The sequence below is a fragment of the Meriones unguiculatus genome, chromosome 4 (assembly GCF_030254825.1).
Source record: "Meriones unguiculatus strain TT.TT164.6M chromosome 4, Bangor_MerUng_6.1, whole genome shotgun sequence".
Taxonomy (NCBI): Eukaryota; Metazoa; Chordata; class Mammalia; order Rodentia; family Muridae; genus Meriones; species Meriones unguiculatus.
Window position 1 is genome coordinate 16,740,525 of NC_083352.1, and position 20,699 is coordinate 16,761,223.

At 44.3% G+C, this 20,699-nt stretch overlaps 1 protein-coding gene across 15 annotated transcripts in view; it reads right to left on the reverse strand.

The window, feature by feature from the left end:
* Window positions 1-20,699, reverse strand: part of Ido2 (indoleamine 2,3-dioxygenase 2) — an 88,535-nt gene that overhangs the window by 65,845 nt on the left and 1,991 nt on the right. For 14 of the 15 annotated variants that reach the window (XR_009591319.1, XR_009591316.1, XR_009591315.1 and 11 more), the window contains exons 2-3: window positions 8,204-8,299; window positions 329-448 (exon numbers count right to left, since the gene is read on the reverse strand). Coding sequence is in view for 9 of the 15 variants with exons in the window: in XM_060381500.1 (XP_060237483.1) it covers window positions 329-448; window positions 8,204-8,299 (216 nt within the window). In the remaining 6 variants the exon portion in view is untranslated. The remainder of the gene's footprint in view (window positions 1-328; window positions 449-8,203; window positions 8,300-20,699) is intronic. The other variant, XR_009591317.1, reaches the window with a different exon arrangement.

The following is a 20,699-nucleotide window of genomic DNA, read 5'->3' on the forward strand; positions in this document are numbered from 1 at the left end:
AATGACCATTGGTCTAAAAGAAAATCAGCTTGGTAGCAAAAAAAAAAAAAAAAAAAAAAAAAAAAGAAAGAAAGAAAGAAAGAAAGAAGGAAGGAAGGAAGGAAGGAAGGAAGGAAGGAAGGAAGGAAGGAAGAAAGAAGAAAGAGAGAGAGAGAAAGAAAGAAAGAAAGAAAGAAAGAAAGAAAGAAAGAAAAAGAAAGTTCTAAGTACCCACCCCCCCCCCCCCTGCCTTCCTTGCCTTCTGCTGATTTCTTTAGAGACGGAAATGAAACCTGGGGCTGGTGGCGTGATTCCAGCATCACCTGATAGGTTCCTCCTTGCCCCTCACCTTTTGGGGTTGGGTCTCTCCTTCCTGCCAGACGAATCCCATGGTGATGGCGGCCAGCACCAGGTGTGCCAGGCGCTGCTGGCGATAACCCTTGAGGAACCTGCAGTCCAGGAGAGGCATCTGTTCAAGAGACCTTAAGATTAGCAGCCGAAACACTCAAGGGTGGGAACCCAGACCCGTGACCTGAGGGTCCCGCGGTTATTAGAGCACTGTTGCCTTTCAACATTTAAACGGCCTCCTGCCCACCCGCGTAATCTAGCTCTTAGAGATGCAATGTGGGAAGTGCCGCTTCGTGAGGTCCAGAGCCCAGGTTGTACCCAGTTTGTGCCAGGCCCCGGTCTCAATCTGTTGCTTTGAGAGTCGCAGAGTAAGCACCAAGGCTTAGGCAAGTGTCTCCCTCGCGCCCTCCCCCCCCCCCCCCCCCCCAGCAGCAGCAGCATGTATGGGCCTGTAGTACCTGGAAAACCCTCAGCTTTGTGACCTCTTTAACTGTGTTACACTTTTGAACACAGAGAGACCCGGCAGAGTTACAAATGTAAAGTCCCTACAATACCGTGGCTCAGCTGCCTACGAGGTTTGCTCGGATCCTTGTCACACACTCACAAGCCAGCGGGACGAGGTGGCGGGGCTTTCCACCCAGCTCCACCCCCTCCTGGTCCCCTTGGGAAACCACAGCTCACGGTGACACGGAAAGGCCACCCTGCAAAGCTGCTTCTAGTATACAGCCCGACCACACCAGCTTTCCTGTCCTGCCTGGCCTCCTCCGGCTCGTGGCTGACCCCTTTGGCTCTCCCCGCTCCCCGCTCCGTGCTCGCAGGAGCCACAGGGGGCAGGTGCCACTTGCAGATGCTAGGACCAATTGGCTTCCCAGGGTGGGTGGCACCTTCCTCCTCCCGCCGCTAGGGGGCAGAAGATGACAACAGTTGTTCCCTGGTTCTTGCTGCAAGGCAAAATCCCCACGGAACAAAACTATCTCAGAGGCATTTGCTAGGGTCACAGAAACAGGAAAGAATGAGGCGGTTCTGCGGCTTGACCACAGCCCTGCTCACTAGGATCATGCACGACTCACGGGTTTTGTTTGAAAGTTTCCAGCAGCCACAGGTTTTGTGTTTTTTTTTTTGTTTTTTTTTTATGCAAAAAAGAAGTAAAATTAGTTCTAATAATGTACTCTGTTGAGTCAATGTTTAAAAGATATTTTAACATGTAATCACTGTAAAAGTGTTTCAAAGTCTTCAAAAAGCTATTCTGTGTCTTCTGGCTTTGTCCTCGGCACACCTCGGTGTTGAAGGCGACCACGCAGAGGACAGCGTCGGTGGAAGGTAAGGAGGTCCCGGGGAAAACGTTTCCTGGAAAGTCCCCATGTTTCAGGATTGCTGGCCTCACCTTCTAAGCCTACATACGATTCAAAGAGCAGCTGTAGGGTCTGATTGCAGTTAGTCATTTTGTCTATACAATCAGCCACAGATGGTCAGGGAGAACGCCACACACCCTGTATCTTCCCAGGCTGAAAGGAGTGGCCACACCAACCGATATTTCCATAGTTCATTTCCCTTTTCCGGCTCAACTCTGCTCGTTCCAGCTTTGCTTAGAACACAAAGAGATGGGTTTCGTTGTGACATTTTCGTGTGTGTGTGTGTGTGTGTGTGTGTGTGTGTGTGAGACTAGAACAGTTGGTTCTCAACCTTCCCAATGACGGAACCCTTTAATATAGTTCCTCATGTTGTGGTGACCCTCAACCATAAAGTGCTTTTTGTTGCTACTTCATAACTGTAATTTTGCTACTGTTATGAAGCGTAATGTAACTATTTAATATGCAGGAGATCTGATACATGGCCTCAAAGGGGTTGTGACCCACAGGTTGAGACCCATTGTACCAGCCTTTGCTCCCCCCTCCCAATGTACACACGGTTTATTTTCATTGCTTCTTTCCCTGTCGTTTGCTTGATGGAAAGGGTGCTTCTTTTTTTTTTTTTTTTGAATTTTTTTTTAATTTTTCATCAATTATACTTTATTCATTCTGCATCCCCCCATAAGCCCCTCCCTCCTCCCCTCCCAATCCCACCCTCCCTCCTCCCTCTGCTTGCATGCCACTCCCCAAGTCCACTGATAGGGGAGGTTCTCCTCTCCTTTCTGATCTTAGTTTGTCAGTTCACATCAAAAGTGGCTGCATTGTCCTCTACTATGGCCTGGTGAGGCTGCTCCCCCCCAGAGGGAGGTGATCAAAGAGCAGACCAATCAGATTATGTCAGAGGCAGTCCCTCTTCCCATTACTATGTAACCCAACTGAACTGCCCTGGGCTACATCTGTGCAGGGGTTCTGGGTTATCTCCATGAATAGTCCTTGGTTGGAGTATGAGTCTCTGGGAAGTTCCCTGTGTTCAAATTTTCTTGTTCTGTTGCTCTCCTTGTGGAGACCCTGTCCTCTCCAGCTCTTACTATTTCCCAGTTCTTACCTAAAATTCCATTCACTCTGCCCAACAGTTGCCCATCAGGCTCAGCATCTGCTTTGATAGTCTGAAGGGCAGAGGCTTTCAGAGGCCCTCTGTGGTAGGTTCCTAGGTTGTTTCCTGTTTTCTTCTTCTTCTGATGTCCATCCTCTTTGCCTTTCCGGATGGGGATTGGACATTTTAGTTAGGGTCCTCTCTCTTGCTTAGTTTCTTTAGATGCACAGGTTTTAGTGGGTTTGTCCTATGTTGTATGTCTATATGAGTGAGTATATACCATGTGTGTCTTTTTGCTTCTGGGACAACTCACTCAGGATGATCCTTTCCAGATCCTACCATTTACCTGCGAATTTCATGATTTCCTTATTTTTCATTGCTGAGTAATATTCCATTGTGTAGATGTACCACAATTTCTGCATCCATTCTTCAGTTGAGGGGCATCTGGGTTGTTTCCAGCTTCTGGCTATTACAAATAAAGCTGCTACAAACATGGTTGAGCAAATGTCCTTTTTGTGTACTTGAGCCTCTTTTGGATATATGCCCAGTAGTGGTATGGATGGAACTTGAGGAAGCGCTATTCCTAGTTGTCTGAGAAAGCGCCAGATTGATTTCCAGAGTGGTTGTACAAGTTTACATTCCCACCAGCAGTGGAGAAGGGTTCCCCTTTCTCCACAACCTCTCCAGCATGTGTTGTCACTTGAGTTTTTGATCTTGGCCATTCTCATGGGTGTAAGGTGAAATCTCAGGGTTGTTTTGATTTGCATTTCCCTAATGGCTAGTGAGGTTGAGCATTTCACAAAAGGGCTGAGAAAGAAATTAGGGAAACAACACCCTTCACAATAGCCACAAATGACATAAGGTACCTCGGAGTAACTCTAACCAAGGAAGTCAAAGACTTGTATGAAAAAAATTTCAAATCTCTGAAGAAAGAATTAGAAGAAGATATGAGAAGATGGAAAGATCTCCCATGCTCATGGCTTGGCAAGATTAACATAGTAAAAATGGCCATCTTACCAAAAGCAATCTACAGATTCAATGCAATGCCCATCAAATTACCAATACAATTCTTTACAGACCTGGAAAGAAAAATTCTCAACTTCATCTGGAATAACAAGAAACCCAGAATTGCTAAAACAATCCTCTACAATAAAAGATCTTCCGGAGGTATCTCCATCCCTGATCTTAAGTTGTACTATAGAGCAACAGTTTTTAAAACTGCATGGTACTGGCATAGAAACAGAATGGTGGATCAATGGAACCGAAAAGAGGACCCAGAAATAAACCCACACACTTATGGACACCTGATCTTTGACAAAGACGCCAAAACCATACAATGGAAAAAAGATAGCATCTTCAACAAATGGTGCTGGTCTAACTGGATGTCTACATGTAGAAAAATGAAAATAGATCCATACTTGTCACCCTGCACAAAACTGAAGTCCAAGTGGATCAAAGACCTCAACATAAAACCAGACACATTAAATCGGCTTGAAAAAAAAGTGGGAAATACCCTAGAACTCATTGGTACAGGGGAAAACTTCCTGAACAGAACACCAACAGCACAGGTTCTAAGAGCAACAGTCAATAAATGGGACCTCATGAAACTGAAAAGCTTCTGCAAAGCAAAGGACACCGTCATCAAAACAAAGCAACCACCTACAGATTGGGAAAGAATCTTCACCAACCCTTTATCTGACAGAGGACTCATATCCAGTATATATAAAGAACTAAAGAAGCTGAAAAGCAGCAAACCAAGTAATCCACTTAAAAAATGGGGTACAGAGCTAAACAGAGAATTCTCTGTAGAGGAATACCGAATGGCAGAGAAGCACTTAAAGAAAGGGTGCTTCTTTAGCTCCATGTTGGCTTACTGCTGCAAACCTCATGTTTAAGAAAAGCTCCCACCTACCTTCCTCATTAATAACTCTAAGCGTCCAACTGGGCTCCCTGCAGAAAACAATGGGTCTCTCTAAAAAGCGCCTTTTTAAACTTACAAAGTAATTGAAGTTGGCTACGAAATGCCGGGTACGTACCTATCTGTGCATACCAAATGTGTGCACATACTTTACAATCGGAGAACGGTCTCTTTGGTACCCATATCACACCTGGGGTAGAACTGATATTAGCTATGGAGTGTGTGGCCCGATGTCTGAGGTCCTGTGTAAATTATATTGTGGGGCTGCAAATTATTTATACTGAGTGGAAATAGAACACTGATGCTTGTGAGCGCCCTGCACTCCTAAGGACATTATTTGATTGCATCTTTAACGTGGCAAATTTAATCTCAATATTCTCAGTATATATTCAAAAGTTCCCCGAATTAGCTGGGGCATCCTGCTGACTTCACCACGAAGGAGCTGAGTATTTCTGACACACATCAGGTACTTTTGTATATCATTTCTGGAACTTACGAAAGCCTGTACTTCGATACAAAGATGAATACATACAAAGCAAGACCATTGTCTTCGTGTAGGATGGAATGGGAGTCTCTGTGATGATGTACCTGTGATTCCAGCACTCTGGGGCTGAGACAGGAAGACCTCAGACTCAAAGCCAGGCCCGGCTACACATTAAGGCTCTCTCAGTTTAACAGATATGTTTACTAACGGCGACTTGGGGTTTATCCTTTTGTCTTTTCATCTTCTGTTATCTATTATTTGCTATTGCTGTTAAAATGGTTACAACACTGAGCATCTTCCATAGGGTCTTCCTTGTTGTTGAGCTTCTTTGGGAGTATAGATTTTAGTATGTTTATCCTATAGTATATGGCTAATAACCATTTATTAGTGAATATATACCATGTGTGTTTTTCTGTTCCTGTGTTACCTCACTCAAGATGATCATTTTTAGTTCCCACCATTTGCCTGCAAATTTCATGATTTTTTTGTTTTTAATAGCTGGGTAGTATTCCATTATATAAATGTACCACAATTTCTGTATCCATTCCTCCGTTGAGGGCCATCTAGGTTGTTTCCAGCTTCTTGCCATTACAAATAAAGCTGCTATGAACATGGTTGAGCAAATGTCCTTGTTGTATAGTTGAGCATCTTTTGGATATATGCCTAGAAATCGTTTAACTGGATCTTGAGGTAGCACTATTCCTAATTTTCTGAACAGGGCAGGAGCCTGCCACAGACAGCCTCTGAAAGACTCTACTGATCGAGGTATCAAAACAGAAGCTGAGACCCATAGCCAAACTTTGGGCAAAGTGCAGGGATTCTTATGAAAGAAGGGGGAAATGCAAAGACTTGGAGGGGACAGGAACTCAAAAAAGGAGACCAACAGAGCCATAAAAACTGAGCCGTGGGGGCCCTGAAGAGAATGATACCCCAAGGACAATGCATGGAGAGGACCTAAAACCCTGGCTCAGATTTAGCCCATAATGGACTAAGTATCCAAGTGGGGTCCCTGATAGGGGGATCAAGGACTTTCTATGGCAGGAACTCAGTGGCATGCTCTCTGATCACCTCCCCTCTGAGGGGTGCAGCCTTGCCAGGCCACAGAGGAAGACAATGCAACCAGTCCTGATGAGACCTGATAGACTAGGGTCAGATGGAAGGGGAGGAGGACCTCCCCTATCAGTGGACTAGGGGAGGGGCATAGGAAGAGAAGGGGGGAGTAGGGAGGAATTGGGAGGAGATGAGGGAGGGGGCCACAGCCGGGATACAAATTGAATACAGTGTAATAAATGATAATTAGAAAACCCTCTTTTTTAGTTCCATGAGGCCCCTATTAATTTTATTGTTTCAATAAAACATTTAATTGTCCAAAAAAAAAAATGGCTACAACAAACAGCCTGGCGTGTTGATCTTCACTTTTTTGAATGAGTGTTTCTACAAGATCAGTTGACACAAGTGGACAAGCTGAAGCAGAGCACATGTCCTGTTCGTTTGCTTGTCACACGGGACTGTCCTACCTGCTGCTCCCACCGCATCCTGGCTCAGACCTCATTGACCGGTGTAAAGGACGGTGGATGAGAACAGGAGCATGGGTTTGTGGGTGTCATCACAATGGGAGAGCCTCTACCAACAGACCCTTCACCTTCCCCACTGGTGCGCAGCTAACATTTTTGTGGGTTCTAGACATCGGCTAGAGAGAGAAGCCTGAGGCTTTCCCCTTGAGGGGGAAATGCCTTGTGAGTTCTGGGGGACAGTGTGTATGTCCTTAGAACTCACAGCCTGATTCAGGGTAATATGTTCACTGATGCCCACTGGAGGTTTTGTATGTGTATGTGTGCATGCATGTGTGTGTGTACATGTGTGGTCATATGTGTGGTGTGTGTGTGTGTGTGTGTGTTCACACACACACACACACACGTGTAGGCCATAGGTCAACATTAGTTCTTTTCTTCTATCGTTCCCCATGTTATTTTTTCTTTTGATGTTTTTGTTAGTGTAGTATGTCAACAGTGCGTACAAACATCTTTGTGAGGCTTTGCATGAGTTTTAGTTATACTTTCTTACACAGGTCAGTTTCAGCCCCTTGTTTTGGGTGGAGTTCATTTATCTGGGGTGTCCCTGAGGCCAGCTACCTGTCCTGATTTCTGACTATCCTGTAAGGGCCATTCATCAAGTATTTTTAAATCAATTTTCATTAGACATTAAAGACCAGCAAAGAAGGTACCGAAGGGTGGAGTGCCTTTCCTGTACCTCTGAAATCTTGCGGCTTGCTTGTGACAGAGTTGAAAAGGGAAATGATATACAGATAATGGATGTCGTTATACAGCAGGAACTATGAAAGGGTCCTTCAAGAAGCCATTAATGCTCACAACAATGAGATGAGGACTTCCTCCCTTTCTCAGAGAAGGAAGTGAGATTCTGAGGTGAACTCTCTCAGTTTTGGACTTACTATGAAATCCCTGAATCAAAGTATGTTTTTTTTTCTTATACATTCTGTGGGGTAGTTCCAGTTTTTCCAAGACCAAGAAGTCATACTCTTCTTATTTCTCTTTGAGGGAAATTGCGTACTCTGTCACAGACGTGCTTCATTTACTGACGTGCATGCAAATTCTAATCCGATGTCTGTGGGTTCCATTATTTCTCCACAGCCAGGGCTGACCCTGAACTTATAAATCAGAAAGATTTTTGATTCAACTAGTCTAGGACACAATAAAGGTAACCCACTCGGAGGTGACCATGAGGCTTGGGGGACAAGCCCCCTGAGTGTTTCCATGCCTGTCTTCCTCATTTTCCCTTAATTTATTTTCAGTTCTCATCTATAATCTTTTTACACAAACACATGATGAGGACATGATGTTTCAGGTGTTGTTCGTTCGGGCTAAGGAAGACGGATTTGCCGTCTTTTGTGGCAATGATCAGTTCCCATGGCCAGGTCAACTGTCTTATTCCTAGAAAGCTGAGGAGAAAAGGGATATGAAAATGGAAGGAGAACATGGAGAGGAGTGGAAGAAGAAATGAACAAAACAATGTACCTTGGACACATGGGCCCGGAGCTGGTGGCTCTCGATTAAGTGAGGAAGTTCGTTGGCAATTTCCATCCAGGGCTGGTAATGGTCAGGAAGTTCTGCCTGCATTCCAAACAGAAACAGCTCAGACTTTTGGATCTCTCTGGAAAGTAGCTTTGGAACACTCTTCAGGAGAATCTATGTGCAAACAGAACTCACTACAGGCCTGGCCTTAGGCTAGACTAGCCACATGGGCACACAGATGACTGGAATACAGATCTTGTGCTTATATCATAAAGCCAGGGAGGGCATAAGTGGGTCCCAGTGTAAACCGCATGCTTCAAACCGATTGTGTGTGTGCCTGTGTGTGTGTGTGTGTGTGTGCATGCGTGTGTGCTTCATAGTAGTGTCTGTATACTTTATAGTGGTGTGTGTATGTATACTTCATACTGGTGTGTGTGTACTTTATAGTGATGTGTGTGTATGTGATTCATAGTGCTATGTGTGCTTTATACTGGGGTGTGTGTGTGTTTGCTTCATAGTGGTGTGTATATGTCTGTGTGTGTGTACTTCATACTGTTGTGTGTGTGTGCGCGCACACACACACATGCATGCTTGAGACTCATGAGGAGTAGTGGTTAATTCTATCACCTGCTATGGAATGAGAAGGGACCATCCACAAAAACATGGCAATAGGACCTGGTTTTGTAGTCTAAAAGTGACTTTTTATCTTTTCTTTTTTTTTCATGTTTAGTTTTTAATCTTAGTCTTTTGAGAGACTTTTGCTATGTGGCCCAGGCTGATCCTGAACTCTCAGTCTTCTACTTCAGCCTCCTAAGTATTGGGTTGTAGATATGAGTCTTCAAGTGTATTGGGTTTTTTTTGTTTTTATTTTTGTTTCAATTTTGAGAGGGTCTCTGTGAGTTACCCAGGCTGTTCACTGACCTTGAGGACTTCCTGCTTCAGCCTCCAGCGTAGTTGGAATTACAGGACTGAACTACCTGGTTAGGCTACATCTGTTTCTATGAATCAGTTTGTACTGAAACTCGTCCACTTTCATTTGTTGGTGTCAGCTGGTGTGTGTGTGTGTGTGTGTGTGTGTGTGTGTGTGTGTGTGTGTTTATACAAGCACACAAGCAATAGAGAGGACAGTTGTAGCAAAAAGCTGTATGCTACCTAAAAGAAGTTTATTTGGTCTTTTTCAGAAAATGTTTGCCACACATGGATGGAGCCCAATGGCTTCTCGGTGACCAGGTTGCCCAAATCAATGTGTGGCCTCAGAGACAGAGAAGTGGGTTGAAAAACATGATCTTGTTGATGAATAGAGTGACCGTCTGATGGGTTGGAACACATATAGGAAATTCAAGTAGAAGTCAGAGTAGGCAAAAAGCCAGTTCTCAATGGATTGGGTTTATGTGTCTGTAGAAATTAAAGATATTAACCCAGAAGTATGAGGCTCAGATGGAAAGTCACTAAAGGAGAAGCCACGAGTGTGGTTGGTGTTTCTGAAGATTATGCAAACTGAAACATGAAGAAAGTCTAGATTAGCAAACTGGGGAATAGCTACAAGGCAGGCACAGGATCTGACTCCATCGGCACAGATAAAAAGAAAGCTCTAGAGGTTCAGTGAGCCACAGAGAGAAACCATATGGCAGTCAAAACTGAAGAGGGTTTAATGAAAGACAAGAATCAGAAGATCAAAGGCATCCAGATACAGTTAAAGTAAGGCTACCCCTTATACACAAAGCAACACAGGAGAGTGTGTGCTGGTTTCTCTATGCCTCTGCTACAGAAATCGAAGTCAGAAGGTGATGAATATTAATAATTAATATTCAGTCATATATTTAGTAAATCCTTATTTATTCATTAATCAATAGTTTTTCGCAAATAACCACACAATGCGACTATGATTCAGTCAAAGCTAAGCACACAGGTGAACGTGATACCTAAAATATCATCCCACTATCAATTTATCTTCCTCCCACCCAAGATCCCAGGAACTTGAGTTTTTATCGTCTCTGGAATCTGGCCGTTCTCCTCCTGTCTTGCACCTCTCTCTCCCAAGATCTTTCTCTCTCCAAAACCAATGAACCAGCGCCATGTCCCTCACCTCTGCCCTGCCCAGATTTGGCCTTTTAATCAGCCAATCAGAAATAATTTCTTAGGCAACGTTACAAACAACATTCTGGGGTAAGGGCATGTTTGCTCGTGAAAGACAGCAAGCAGACCTCCAGGAGCAACGTACTTGACCATCAGATACAAAGCACCAGACCATGCTGTTGGAGTCAGTATCTTGGAGGCCAGGTTCAAATGCTCCTTTGCTGGAGAGGTGATGGAATATGTGGATGGACTTTTAGGAGTGACATTGGTGAAAGGGAACCTGCTTTTACAGATGTCTTCTAAGAACAAGGGCAGTGAGCAGTACAGTCTGTTGCTGTAAGAGACGCAGTGGAAAGGAGAAGAGCATGCTCAAGGGCAGAAGGTCATGAAGAAGGGGAGGCACCCGCAGGGAGACTAGAGAGAGGAATAAGCCCTATGCTAAGGACTGGGGAGAGGAGAAGGGACCTCACTCTGTGCAAATGTGACAACACGGAGGGACAGAAAGAAGACAGGGAACTCCGAATTGGGAGAAGCAGAGATCAACAGGAGACAAACACATTGGGCCTTGTTGTTGGGTGGGGGAGGGGCATGAACATCCGGACCTCCTGTGGTTCTGAGCTCAAACTCCTGGTTAATTTGCATCCCCGTTGTTTCCAACATCTTGCCAGACACTCTGAAAGGTTTGAACTTCCTTTAATCTTCTCTTTTCTTTCTTTGACTCTGAAGTAATTCAGGCCAAACTGGAAGCCCTGAATCAAACTTCGTCAAAAAGGGTGGCTGGAGTTTCAGACAGATGGAAGTGTTGCTGGGGAAGATCTGCATCTGACTCAGTCATTGGTCTCACAGCCTGCCTGACTTCTGGGAAGCAGAGTGAGTCTATCTCGCTGCACTCATCCCAACCTCGCCCGACCCCAGCCTCTCAGCTGGTGTCCTGGAGAAAAATCATTGATAGAGTCATTTTCTTCAGGAAACAGCTACAGATGCAGAACTGAAGAGAGCAGAATTGAAACTGATACTGGCAGCAAGAGGACTGTAAAAAAAGAAGCAGAGGCTAGCCTATTGCTCAGGGGCAGAGCACTTACCTAGCACTGTGGTTCCTGATTCCTATCCTTAGGATGAGAGAAGAGAGAGAGAGAGAGAGAGAGAGAGAGAGAGAGAGAGAGAGAAAGAAAGAAGGTAGGGAGGGAGGGAGGGAAGGAGGAAGTAAGGAAGGAAGGTGGTTGATAAATGATAGGTAAGTAGATGGATGATAAAAATTGATAAATAGATGAATGATAGATAGAGATTGATAAACATATAGACAGATAAATTATACAGATCGATTAACAGATTAGATAAATAGACATGATAGATAGATAATATTGATAGGATATAGATAAGTAGATGATAAAGATAGAGATAAAGATAGATAGATAGATAGATAGATAGATAGATAGATAGATAGATAGATGATAGATTTATATTGACATATCTGTGAACTGGCAACTTCTTTCATCTCGCTAGTGTGATCTGTAAGTTTTAGAACAGATTTGAACACAGTAACTGAAATGCTGGACTAGAATATCTTATGTTTACTTTGAAATAGAGTGTCACGCGGGTAAAGTCACAGATGCCCCTCTGGAGTGGGTGGGACTTCAGAAAAGAAGCTGTAACTAACTCTCACCAGCCCCTTTCCTTCTTTGGTACCTGAATAAGGAGTCCTACTCAGAATTAAATCAAGCCTGGCTGAACTCTACCTTCCTAGTGTCTGTGAGAAATCTTCGATAGTTCATTTCTGAAAACTGAGACTTTACAGGCTGGGGTCTATCCTTTTCCATTAGATCCCAGAGGAACGATGCCCTTCTTCATTCTGGTGTCTCTCGCGTGGACGCCTGTAAATCTCAACAAACAAACACAACCACAAAGCCTAGAGTGTGGCCAGTGTCCACGGTACCTGTATCGCTTGGGAACCGTTCAACCCGCAGCCTCCTGGCCCTCATCCCAGACGTATTGAGGCCAACACTCTGCTGCATTTAGCCCTGGGATTTAGCCCTGGAAGCATGCCAGCAAGCTACAAATTCCCATCACAGGGCCTACTAGTACCTGTACAACCAACAGCATGAAAACGTGGTCTGGTTAGCTCCTAACAAACCTAACAACATCTATGTGGTGGTGGGCATGATGGGAAATGTTATCTCACCGAAGAGCACTTGCCTAACATATGTAACAACAGCAACAACCCAAATAATAATCACAACAACAATAAAGCCGAAGGCACATACATTAAGAGTAAAAAAGAATGCTTTCAGTGCAGAGGGCAGGAGAGAGACATCAGTACTTCCTAGATGACCTAGAGAATTTCTGCCTAGCTCTGGTCTGGTTTCCTTTTCATAACAAGATAGCTTGTAGGCCAGAGGTTGCTCTCCAGGTAAGTTGGTTAAAACTAGTTGGGCCTCAGTTAGGTGCCAGAGTGACTGCTAAACACCTCTACTTTATTATGTGACTCCTGTATGCATGCTTTGTGACACCATCAGCAACAACACAGTTAACAGTTAATGAGGGATGACCAGAAAGAGCCATAAAAGTTGGGGAAAGTAGGCTAGCCAGATACCCCAGAAAGTCGGACTAAAGACCTGTGGTCATCAGGATCCCACAAGGTGGCAGGAGAGAACCAGTTCCCGGGACAGTTGTCCACTGACCTCCAGAAGCACACCGTGGCGCCTACATATTCTCTCTCTGTCTCTGTCTCTCTCCCTGTCTCTCTCTCCCTTCCACTCCTCCCCTTCCCCTCTCCCCCTCTCCCCGTCTTTCTCTTTCTCACACATATTAAAATACATAAGTGCATTTTAAAAAGAGTTGAAAAAGGCATGTTGACAAAATTTCTGGGAAATCTCCACTTAGACTCAGAAAACACTTGAGTATGTCTCCTGGTTAAAATGTATCTTCTAGTTATTAACCAATCCCTCCCCCTCATCTCTTTGATCCTATGCCTGTAACCACAAAAGATCATGGAGCTACCTTGTGGGTTTGCCTCCCACGTCTCCCATTCTTAGCCAGAAAGAGGAGTCTTTGCTACCCAGTTGCTATTCAATCATGATACTTGCTTCCTGATTCCCAGCGAAGGAAAAGAGATGGTCTTTTGGGTCAAAATTGCAAAGTGGGCATTCAAAAACCATCAACTCTTTAAAGTAGACAGTAAGAGTGCCCCAATTCTTAGCCTCCTATCTCGAGTGATGACAGCTGGAAAATTCCGGGGTGGTTTGTGCTTTTTCTAGTATGTTAGATGTGGCTTCCAGTTACTATTCTAGTTTTAAAATTTTAAGATTCCTGCAAGTTCAGTTTTCATAAGCTTTAGTCATTGGATTTTTCTTTGTTTTGTTTTCAAACATTGTGTCATTCCATAGTCCAAGCTAGACTGAAACCCAAAATGTCTCCAAATTAGGGTGTCCTCAACTTCATGGGAATCCCCCTGCCTCAGCCTGCCAGACTGTGATTACAAGTGTGCACTGCCATACCAACTTATGTATTTTATGTGTATTTTAAATAGCTGTTCCTAATGGAATAGTCAAACAAAGCCATATTTCACCCATTTTTCTAGTCTTAAATCATACTTGGAAAATTCCTCCCCTCCCAAAGCCTTTTCATTTTTTTTTTTTAATTTCTAATCTTACTAATGCTTGTCTTTGATCCATGTGTGCTTGTGTTATGAGACTCTTCTTTCATTATTTCCACACTGAAATGCAGTGTAACAGTTGATACCGACTGTCCTTTTGACAGGGTCTAGAATCGCCAGGAGACAAGCCTCTAAGCAGAGTGGTGAGGATCCACGTTCGGATAGTGGAGAGTGGCGCCAGCCCACGGGCTGGGTACCTAGACCATATGAAAATGAGAAAGACAGCTAAGAGCTAGCAGTCATCTCTCTCTGCTTCTTGGCTGTGGGTGCAGCATGGCCGGGCACCTTAAGTTCAGGTCCCCATGGCTTCTGCTGTACCCAGAACTGTGACTCAAAACAGCCTCTCCCTTCCTTTTGTTCCTTTTGTCAGGACATCTTATCACAGCACAGGAAAAGTAACTGAATCGGAAGCTAAGACTCAGGAGGTTAACTCTCCCTGTGTGGCACATGCATTTCGCCGGTGGCCAGGCCAAAGCCCTTCTGACACAAAGTTCATAGAAACTTCCCGGTGCTTTTCCAGGATAAACACACACAGAGGAGGGAAGGAACGTGGGGCCAAGAGCAGGAAACGGAGAAAAGAAAGTTGGAAGCTTTAAAGCTTTAAATGGTTTTTGTCATTCATTCCAAAAACCAAAAGACCCAGAAGTAGGAGTGATACAATCTTTGCTCTCTCTCTCTCTCTCTCTGTCTCTCTTTTGAGACACAGCCTCTTGCCTTTGTCCCTAGAGTGCTGGGATTTGAGATGTGTGCCGTGACACACAGGCTTGCATTCCTTTCTTTATGCAAATAAACAATCAGGTTCATTTTTATTTATCTTTCTAAGTAATTAAAAAAAAAAACTTTACAAAGCACTGATTACAATATCAAATGTGTGCCAAGAACTCACTTATATCATTGGTGCTGGAAAACCAAGGCAGCGGACTTGACTCAAAGAGCCCATGAGTGTGCTGCCAACTTTTGAGAAAGAAAGCTGACGTAGATTTGCCAGGTTACAAGCATGGTGTTGTCTTTTCTTAATTTCTTTTCTTGCTTTCTTTCTTTCTTTCTTTCTTTCTTTCTTTCTTTCTTTCTTCTTCTTCTTCTTCTTCTTATTATTATTATTATTATTATTGAGACAATGTCTTGCTATGCAGCCCTGACTGCTTTGGAACTCACTGTGTAGACCAGGCTGGCCTCAAAATCAAAGAGATCCACCTGCCTTTGTCTCCTGAACACTGGGATTAAATACCTATGCTACCATGCCCAGCATGGGTGGCGGCAGTGGGTGGGTGTTATATTTTCTGCTCAACAGAAGCTCAAAACTGTGTAAGTAACATGATATCAGCTATCAGTTCCACCCAGAAAAAACAGGGATGCCTGTCCATTGGATATCCATAATCTTAGAGTAAGCCTGCTAACTCCAGAATGACAGGTAAGGAACCCAGGCCATTCCTTTTGCTTTCTTCTGTATATTATCTTTGACACGTTTAATTATATATGTGTGTGATCTAATTAAATGTGTGTGTGTTTGTCAGCCTACCCCTGTAGTGACAACTAAGGGAGTCTCACCTGAAAACTTAAAAAGAATGTGTTCCAGTCTAGGTGAACCTCAGAGGTTGAGGCAAGGAGTATTAAATTCTGTGGAGAAGCTTCGTGAGCAGTGTGAGAGCCTTGCGAGCTGTTTAGCTGTTCGCAAGGGCAGTGGGAGACTCATGGAGCTGTCACTGGTTGCCTTCGGTGCCTGTTTGTTTTTGCCCACTTGACACAAGTCAGAAGGAGCCTTCTGGGAGGCAGTGCTTCTGTCGGATTGGCCTACCAACAAGTCTGTGGGGTACTGTCTGGATGGGTGATTGATGGGGGGGGAGGTCTAGCCCACTGTGGGTCATGGCACCTCTAGGCAGGTGGGCCTGGGAGGTTACAAGGGAAACTGACCATGAGAGTGAGCCATGGAGCAGCGCTCCTCCAAGTTCGGCTTCAGTTCCTGTGTCCAGGTCCTGCTGGAGTCCCTGACCTGACATCACTCAGCGATGCACTGAGATAAGACCTTACAAGGCAAATAAGCCCATCCCCCCCCCTTAAGTTGCTTTTTGTTAGTGTTTTAGCACGGAAACCAGAAGCAAACTGGAACTTGGTGAGTTACCGATTGGACCCAGAGCATTTCATAGCCAGGCAAGAGTGGAAAACATGAAATGGGCCAGGAACTGCTGTTTAGGAAAATGATGGTGTCTGAGACAGGGTCAAATCCCTTGCCAAAGGCTGTTTCCAGAGGGCTAGGACTACTGTAGTGACGGTGAGTTCAACTAATAAAATAAGAAAGGTTGGTTCCAGGCCTGGGATCACTTGATCTTGTTATCATAATATTTTACATACTATAGGAGAAAGCATAATACAAAATAAGATAACTATTTTGAATAAAATATAAAAGAACGTTATAAATAAATTTTACTGTTTGTATCCTATTTAGATATTATAAAAGATCAAAATTTTGTCCAAAAGAATCACAGCAGACAAATAAATATAGAGGAGTAGAAAAGGGAAATTAAAACATCCACCCAAAGCCTGTAGGCCAAAGTGGTAAGGTCCATTACCTAACACACCGTCTCTAACTCTAGAGCACAGACAGGTACGGGAGGGTGTCCAGTGTGATGTATAAAGAAACGGCCTGTAGCCGGGCAGTGATGGCACACACTTACCATCCCCACACTAAGGAGGCAGAGGCAGGCAGATCTGAGTTTAAAGCCAGCCTGGTCTACAGACCGAGTTCCAGGATACCCAACGCTACACAGAGAAACCCTGTCTTGAAAACCCAAGAGGAGAAGGAGAAGGGGAGTAGGAAGAAGAGGAGGTGGAGGAGAATGAGAGGAAAGAAAGAAGGAAAGAAAGGAAGGAAGGAAGAAAGGAAGAAAGGAAGGAAGGAAGGAAGGAAGAAAGAAAGAAAGAAAGAAAGAAAGAAAGAAAGAAAGAAAGAAAAAAGGGAGAAAAGCAAAACAAAAACAAAGAAATAAAAACAAAACCTCACAGAAACAAATGCAAAGGTTCTCTGTGTGGCCCTGTGTTTCCTGAACATCTTTGTTATTGATTGATCAGTTTTTATTTAGTCTTATTTTTGTCTACACGTCTCAGGCTGGCTTCAAGATTGAAACATGTTACAGGCAACCTTGAACTTGACATATCCCCGTTTCTGTCTGCTAGTCCCTAGGAAGACCGACATTTGCCATTTCATCTGGCTAACTTATTTAGTTTTGATCTTTAATTTTTAATTATTCATTTTTATGTTTTACAAGGTCTTCATACGTGGTAACAATGAACTCAGTCACTGAGTTTATGTCCTCCCTCAGTGACCACTGATAATTTTCACTCTTGCCTGTCATTGTCATGGTCTTTTACCTTTTCATTCCTAAAAAAAAAAAATCAGGTTTGGGAATCTCAGGAAATGACAATTCTTTTTTCCTCCAGTTAGCATTACTGAGATTGCTCCATCTGCTCACACTTTGCCCAAGTCTTCAAAAAGCAAATTTGTCCTCTTAGGAACTAAGAATGTGGTATTATTCAGAGAGGGATCTTTACAGATGAGATTATCTGGGGTTAGCTTGGGTCTTCAAGCCAATGAGCAGCATCCTTCTAAGAAAACAACAACAGAAACAGCCCTGGAGGACCGCAGAGCAGCTGAAAGCCATGTAAAGATGAGCAGAGGGAAGAATGCCAGGAGCCAGGGAGCAGTTGAAGCTCCCAGAACCCTGGACAGATCTTGTGCTGAAGGCTTTGGCCTGAGTGCCTGACACCTTACTTTTCAGACCTCCCATCTCCAGAATTCAGACTTGAGTCTCAGCTATCTTAACCCACAGGAGTTTGGGTCCTATGTAACGGCTGTCCTAGGAAATAAGTACATCTTGGGAGCCTCCTGTGTGAGGTGTGTGCTTTCCAGTGCTGAATTTAGCATCAATTCCCCGGATGGCCATCTCCTTGCTCCCTGGATTGTCTTAAGACTCTTTATAGTTTGGGTGGCTTGCTAGAAGACAGCATTTTCAGTTGCTTCACCGCTTAAAACTCTGGTTTCCAGTTTAGGCTCTACTGTTCCTTCTTGCTTAGACCTTGGTAGGTTTTGAACTCAGAACAAAAGGCTGAGGTGCCTACTTAACATATCAAAGTGGACCTGGCTGCCAGGTTCTCCCAGCATCCCTCAGTCCCTACCTGTTTGTTACAGGGTCCTCCAGGCTGACATACACTGCTCCTACCCCAAACTTCTCCAGCCCAGAGGCTGGCTGCCCTTTCCCCTATATAATCCGGCCATTTTGGTTACCGGTTCTGTCTTTGGGGGCTCCTGGCTGCTCCACTGGCACCTCCCTTCCCCTCCCCATTCTCCTCACTTGGCTCAGAATCGTAACCTCTCTGGACTCTTCTAATGTCACTGTCTCTGGCTAAGGAGAGCTCTTTTTTATTTACAATAAACTTTCTCCTCGACCACACCAAAGAACAATCATGCCCTTTCCCTTTTATTTCTTTTTTACTTTTTTTTTTCATTCATCTGGTGCCAAAACCTGAAACCACTCTTTCTTTCTTTCTTTCTTCCTTCCTTCCTTCCTTCCTTCCTTCCTTCCTTCCTTCCTTCCTTCCTGTCTTCCTTCCTTCCTTCCTTCTTTTCTTCCTTCCTTCCTTCCTTCTTTTCTTCCTTCCTTCCTTCCTTCCTTTCTTTCTTTTCTTTTCTTTTTTTTATTCAGGTCTTACTGACAGTGTCCTCATTTTCTCTCCTCCATATTTTTTCGTTTCCTAATACCAACACAAAAGCCTACACTTTAGCCATTATATCCACTTTTATTTTTATACACATTTTCCAACCTTGGTCAAAGTTAGCCATTGTGCAATCTGGCCTCTTTGTCCCTGTTATCGACTGTGGGTACATTGTATTTCAAGTCCTCACTCTGCCTAGTCAGATGTACCCAGACACCATCAGGGACAATGTCACGTAGTCCTTCTGTCTACCATTATGGCACCAAAGGAATCCAATTCCCCAAACCCTGAAGGGTAGTCAATATGTCCAGAAATGAGCTCCACCCAGACAACAGGAAGATTTTTCTGGGCATTAGAGAAAAGCCAGCATTCCTCAGGGACTTGTGACACGGGTTCCCCTCTTCCCTAAAGGAGTCTTTCCCCTTCCCCTTGGCAGAAGAGATACATGGCTACTCCAGGCTTCTTCAGAATCACAAATACCTGTTTCAGAGTCCATGCTAGCTAGTACCCTAATCCTTCAGGCCTCTTCCCCTACCCTAAAGTCCCTGCACCTCAGGGCTCCCTTCCCCCAGCTACTCATTCTTCTTATAACCACGCTATTCGTGCTAAGTTCTACACACACATACACACACACACACACACACACACCTTGCCTGCTGCTGCCTCTGCTCTTCCTCCTCTCACTGTTTTTCTCTGTTCTTTATTTCCTTCTGTTCTCTCTTCTCTCCCAGATAGCCCTGGCCATGTCCAGTCAGATGGCCATACTCAGTCTGCTTCTTTCTCTCTCTGCTACGGACTCTTCCGGATGCCTCCAGTTGTTCTTGCCCTCATCTCTATGACAAAACCTTCCCCTTCACCATAGCAGGGAGCAGGTCATGTCATCAGCTTATCTACTTCCCTGTATTTTTGCACCTTAGCTAATTCCAAGGCCTTCTAGGAGCTTTTGTTGGCGATGGCACCTTCAGGGCTGGCTTTGCTGGCTTGTTATCCTCTGGTTGGGAGGGCACGCAGCGCTGCAGCCTGAGTAAACAGGGTGGGGTACTGACGTAGGGATTGTTTGTTAAAAGCCTCCTAATGGTCTCAGCACACAGCTCAGGAACCACTGCTCTAGCCTGCCCTGCCCTGAGTGCTGCGTGAGGAAATGACTGAAATAGAAGTCCCATTGTGTTTATGAAGGGTGCTAAATCAATTCCCAGAGCCTGCCATTGCAGGTCTCAGCTTGGCTACAGCCCTGCCTCTTGCTGCAGACTGACTTCCTTACATTCTTGGTCTGAAGAGGTGTTTTGCTCTCCTCCCTGACATACACAGGGGACAGATGTCTCATCAAAGAATTCTTGTGGGTTTTTTGTTTGTTTGTTTGTTTTTTGCAGATGTGAGGAGCGAATTTCCACAGAGACTCTGGGAATTAGAAGTCTGAATTTATAGAAATATCTGCATAGTGTCATACCTTCTGATTCAGTAGCCAACTATGTTTTCTTCAGTGAGACTTTCTGGCAAGGATTTATAATACGGAACCCAGTGACCACCTGAAAGAGATGCATGAAGGGCAGCCCAACACTGGCCCTTGGCCTGAGAAGAACTGGTCTTGGCTGTGCCCTGGAGCAGCGGGCTGAGTCACACTCACTGTTATTTGCTAAGCAGTGATGTGTTGCAAAACTGTTTGTCCAGTGAGGTTGAATTGAGTCTGTCTTGGCCTTTGGGGCAACCGGGGACTGATTCAAATCGAAGTTTCTTCCTCCTCCTTTACCAGAAAAGACATTTAAAACCCTCACATAAAGGAAAGAAAAAATGAAAACAGAAACAAAGAATCATATTGAAAGCACTGGATATAAACAAGTAATGGTTGGAATAGGGTATTTTTCTCTTCTGTGTGAAGCAGGGCTGGGGATTTCTTTTAAGGGGTACCCATCCACCAAACCACAACATAGATTCTTTCTGAAAAATGAGAAGAAAACTTGATACTGCTATTGTGTCTTATCTGGTCCCAATATTTATAAAGAAGAAAGCAGCGTAGAAAACCCTGTAGCTACGGCCTGACCTGATGCTTCCCTGCTTTGCAGTATT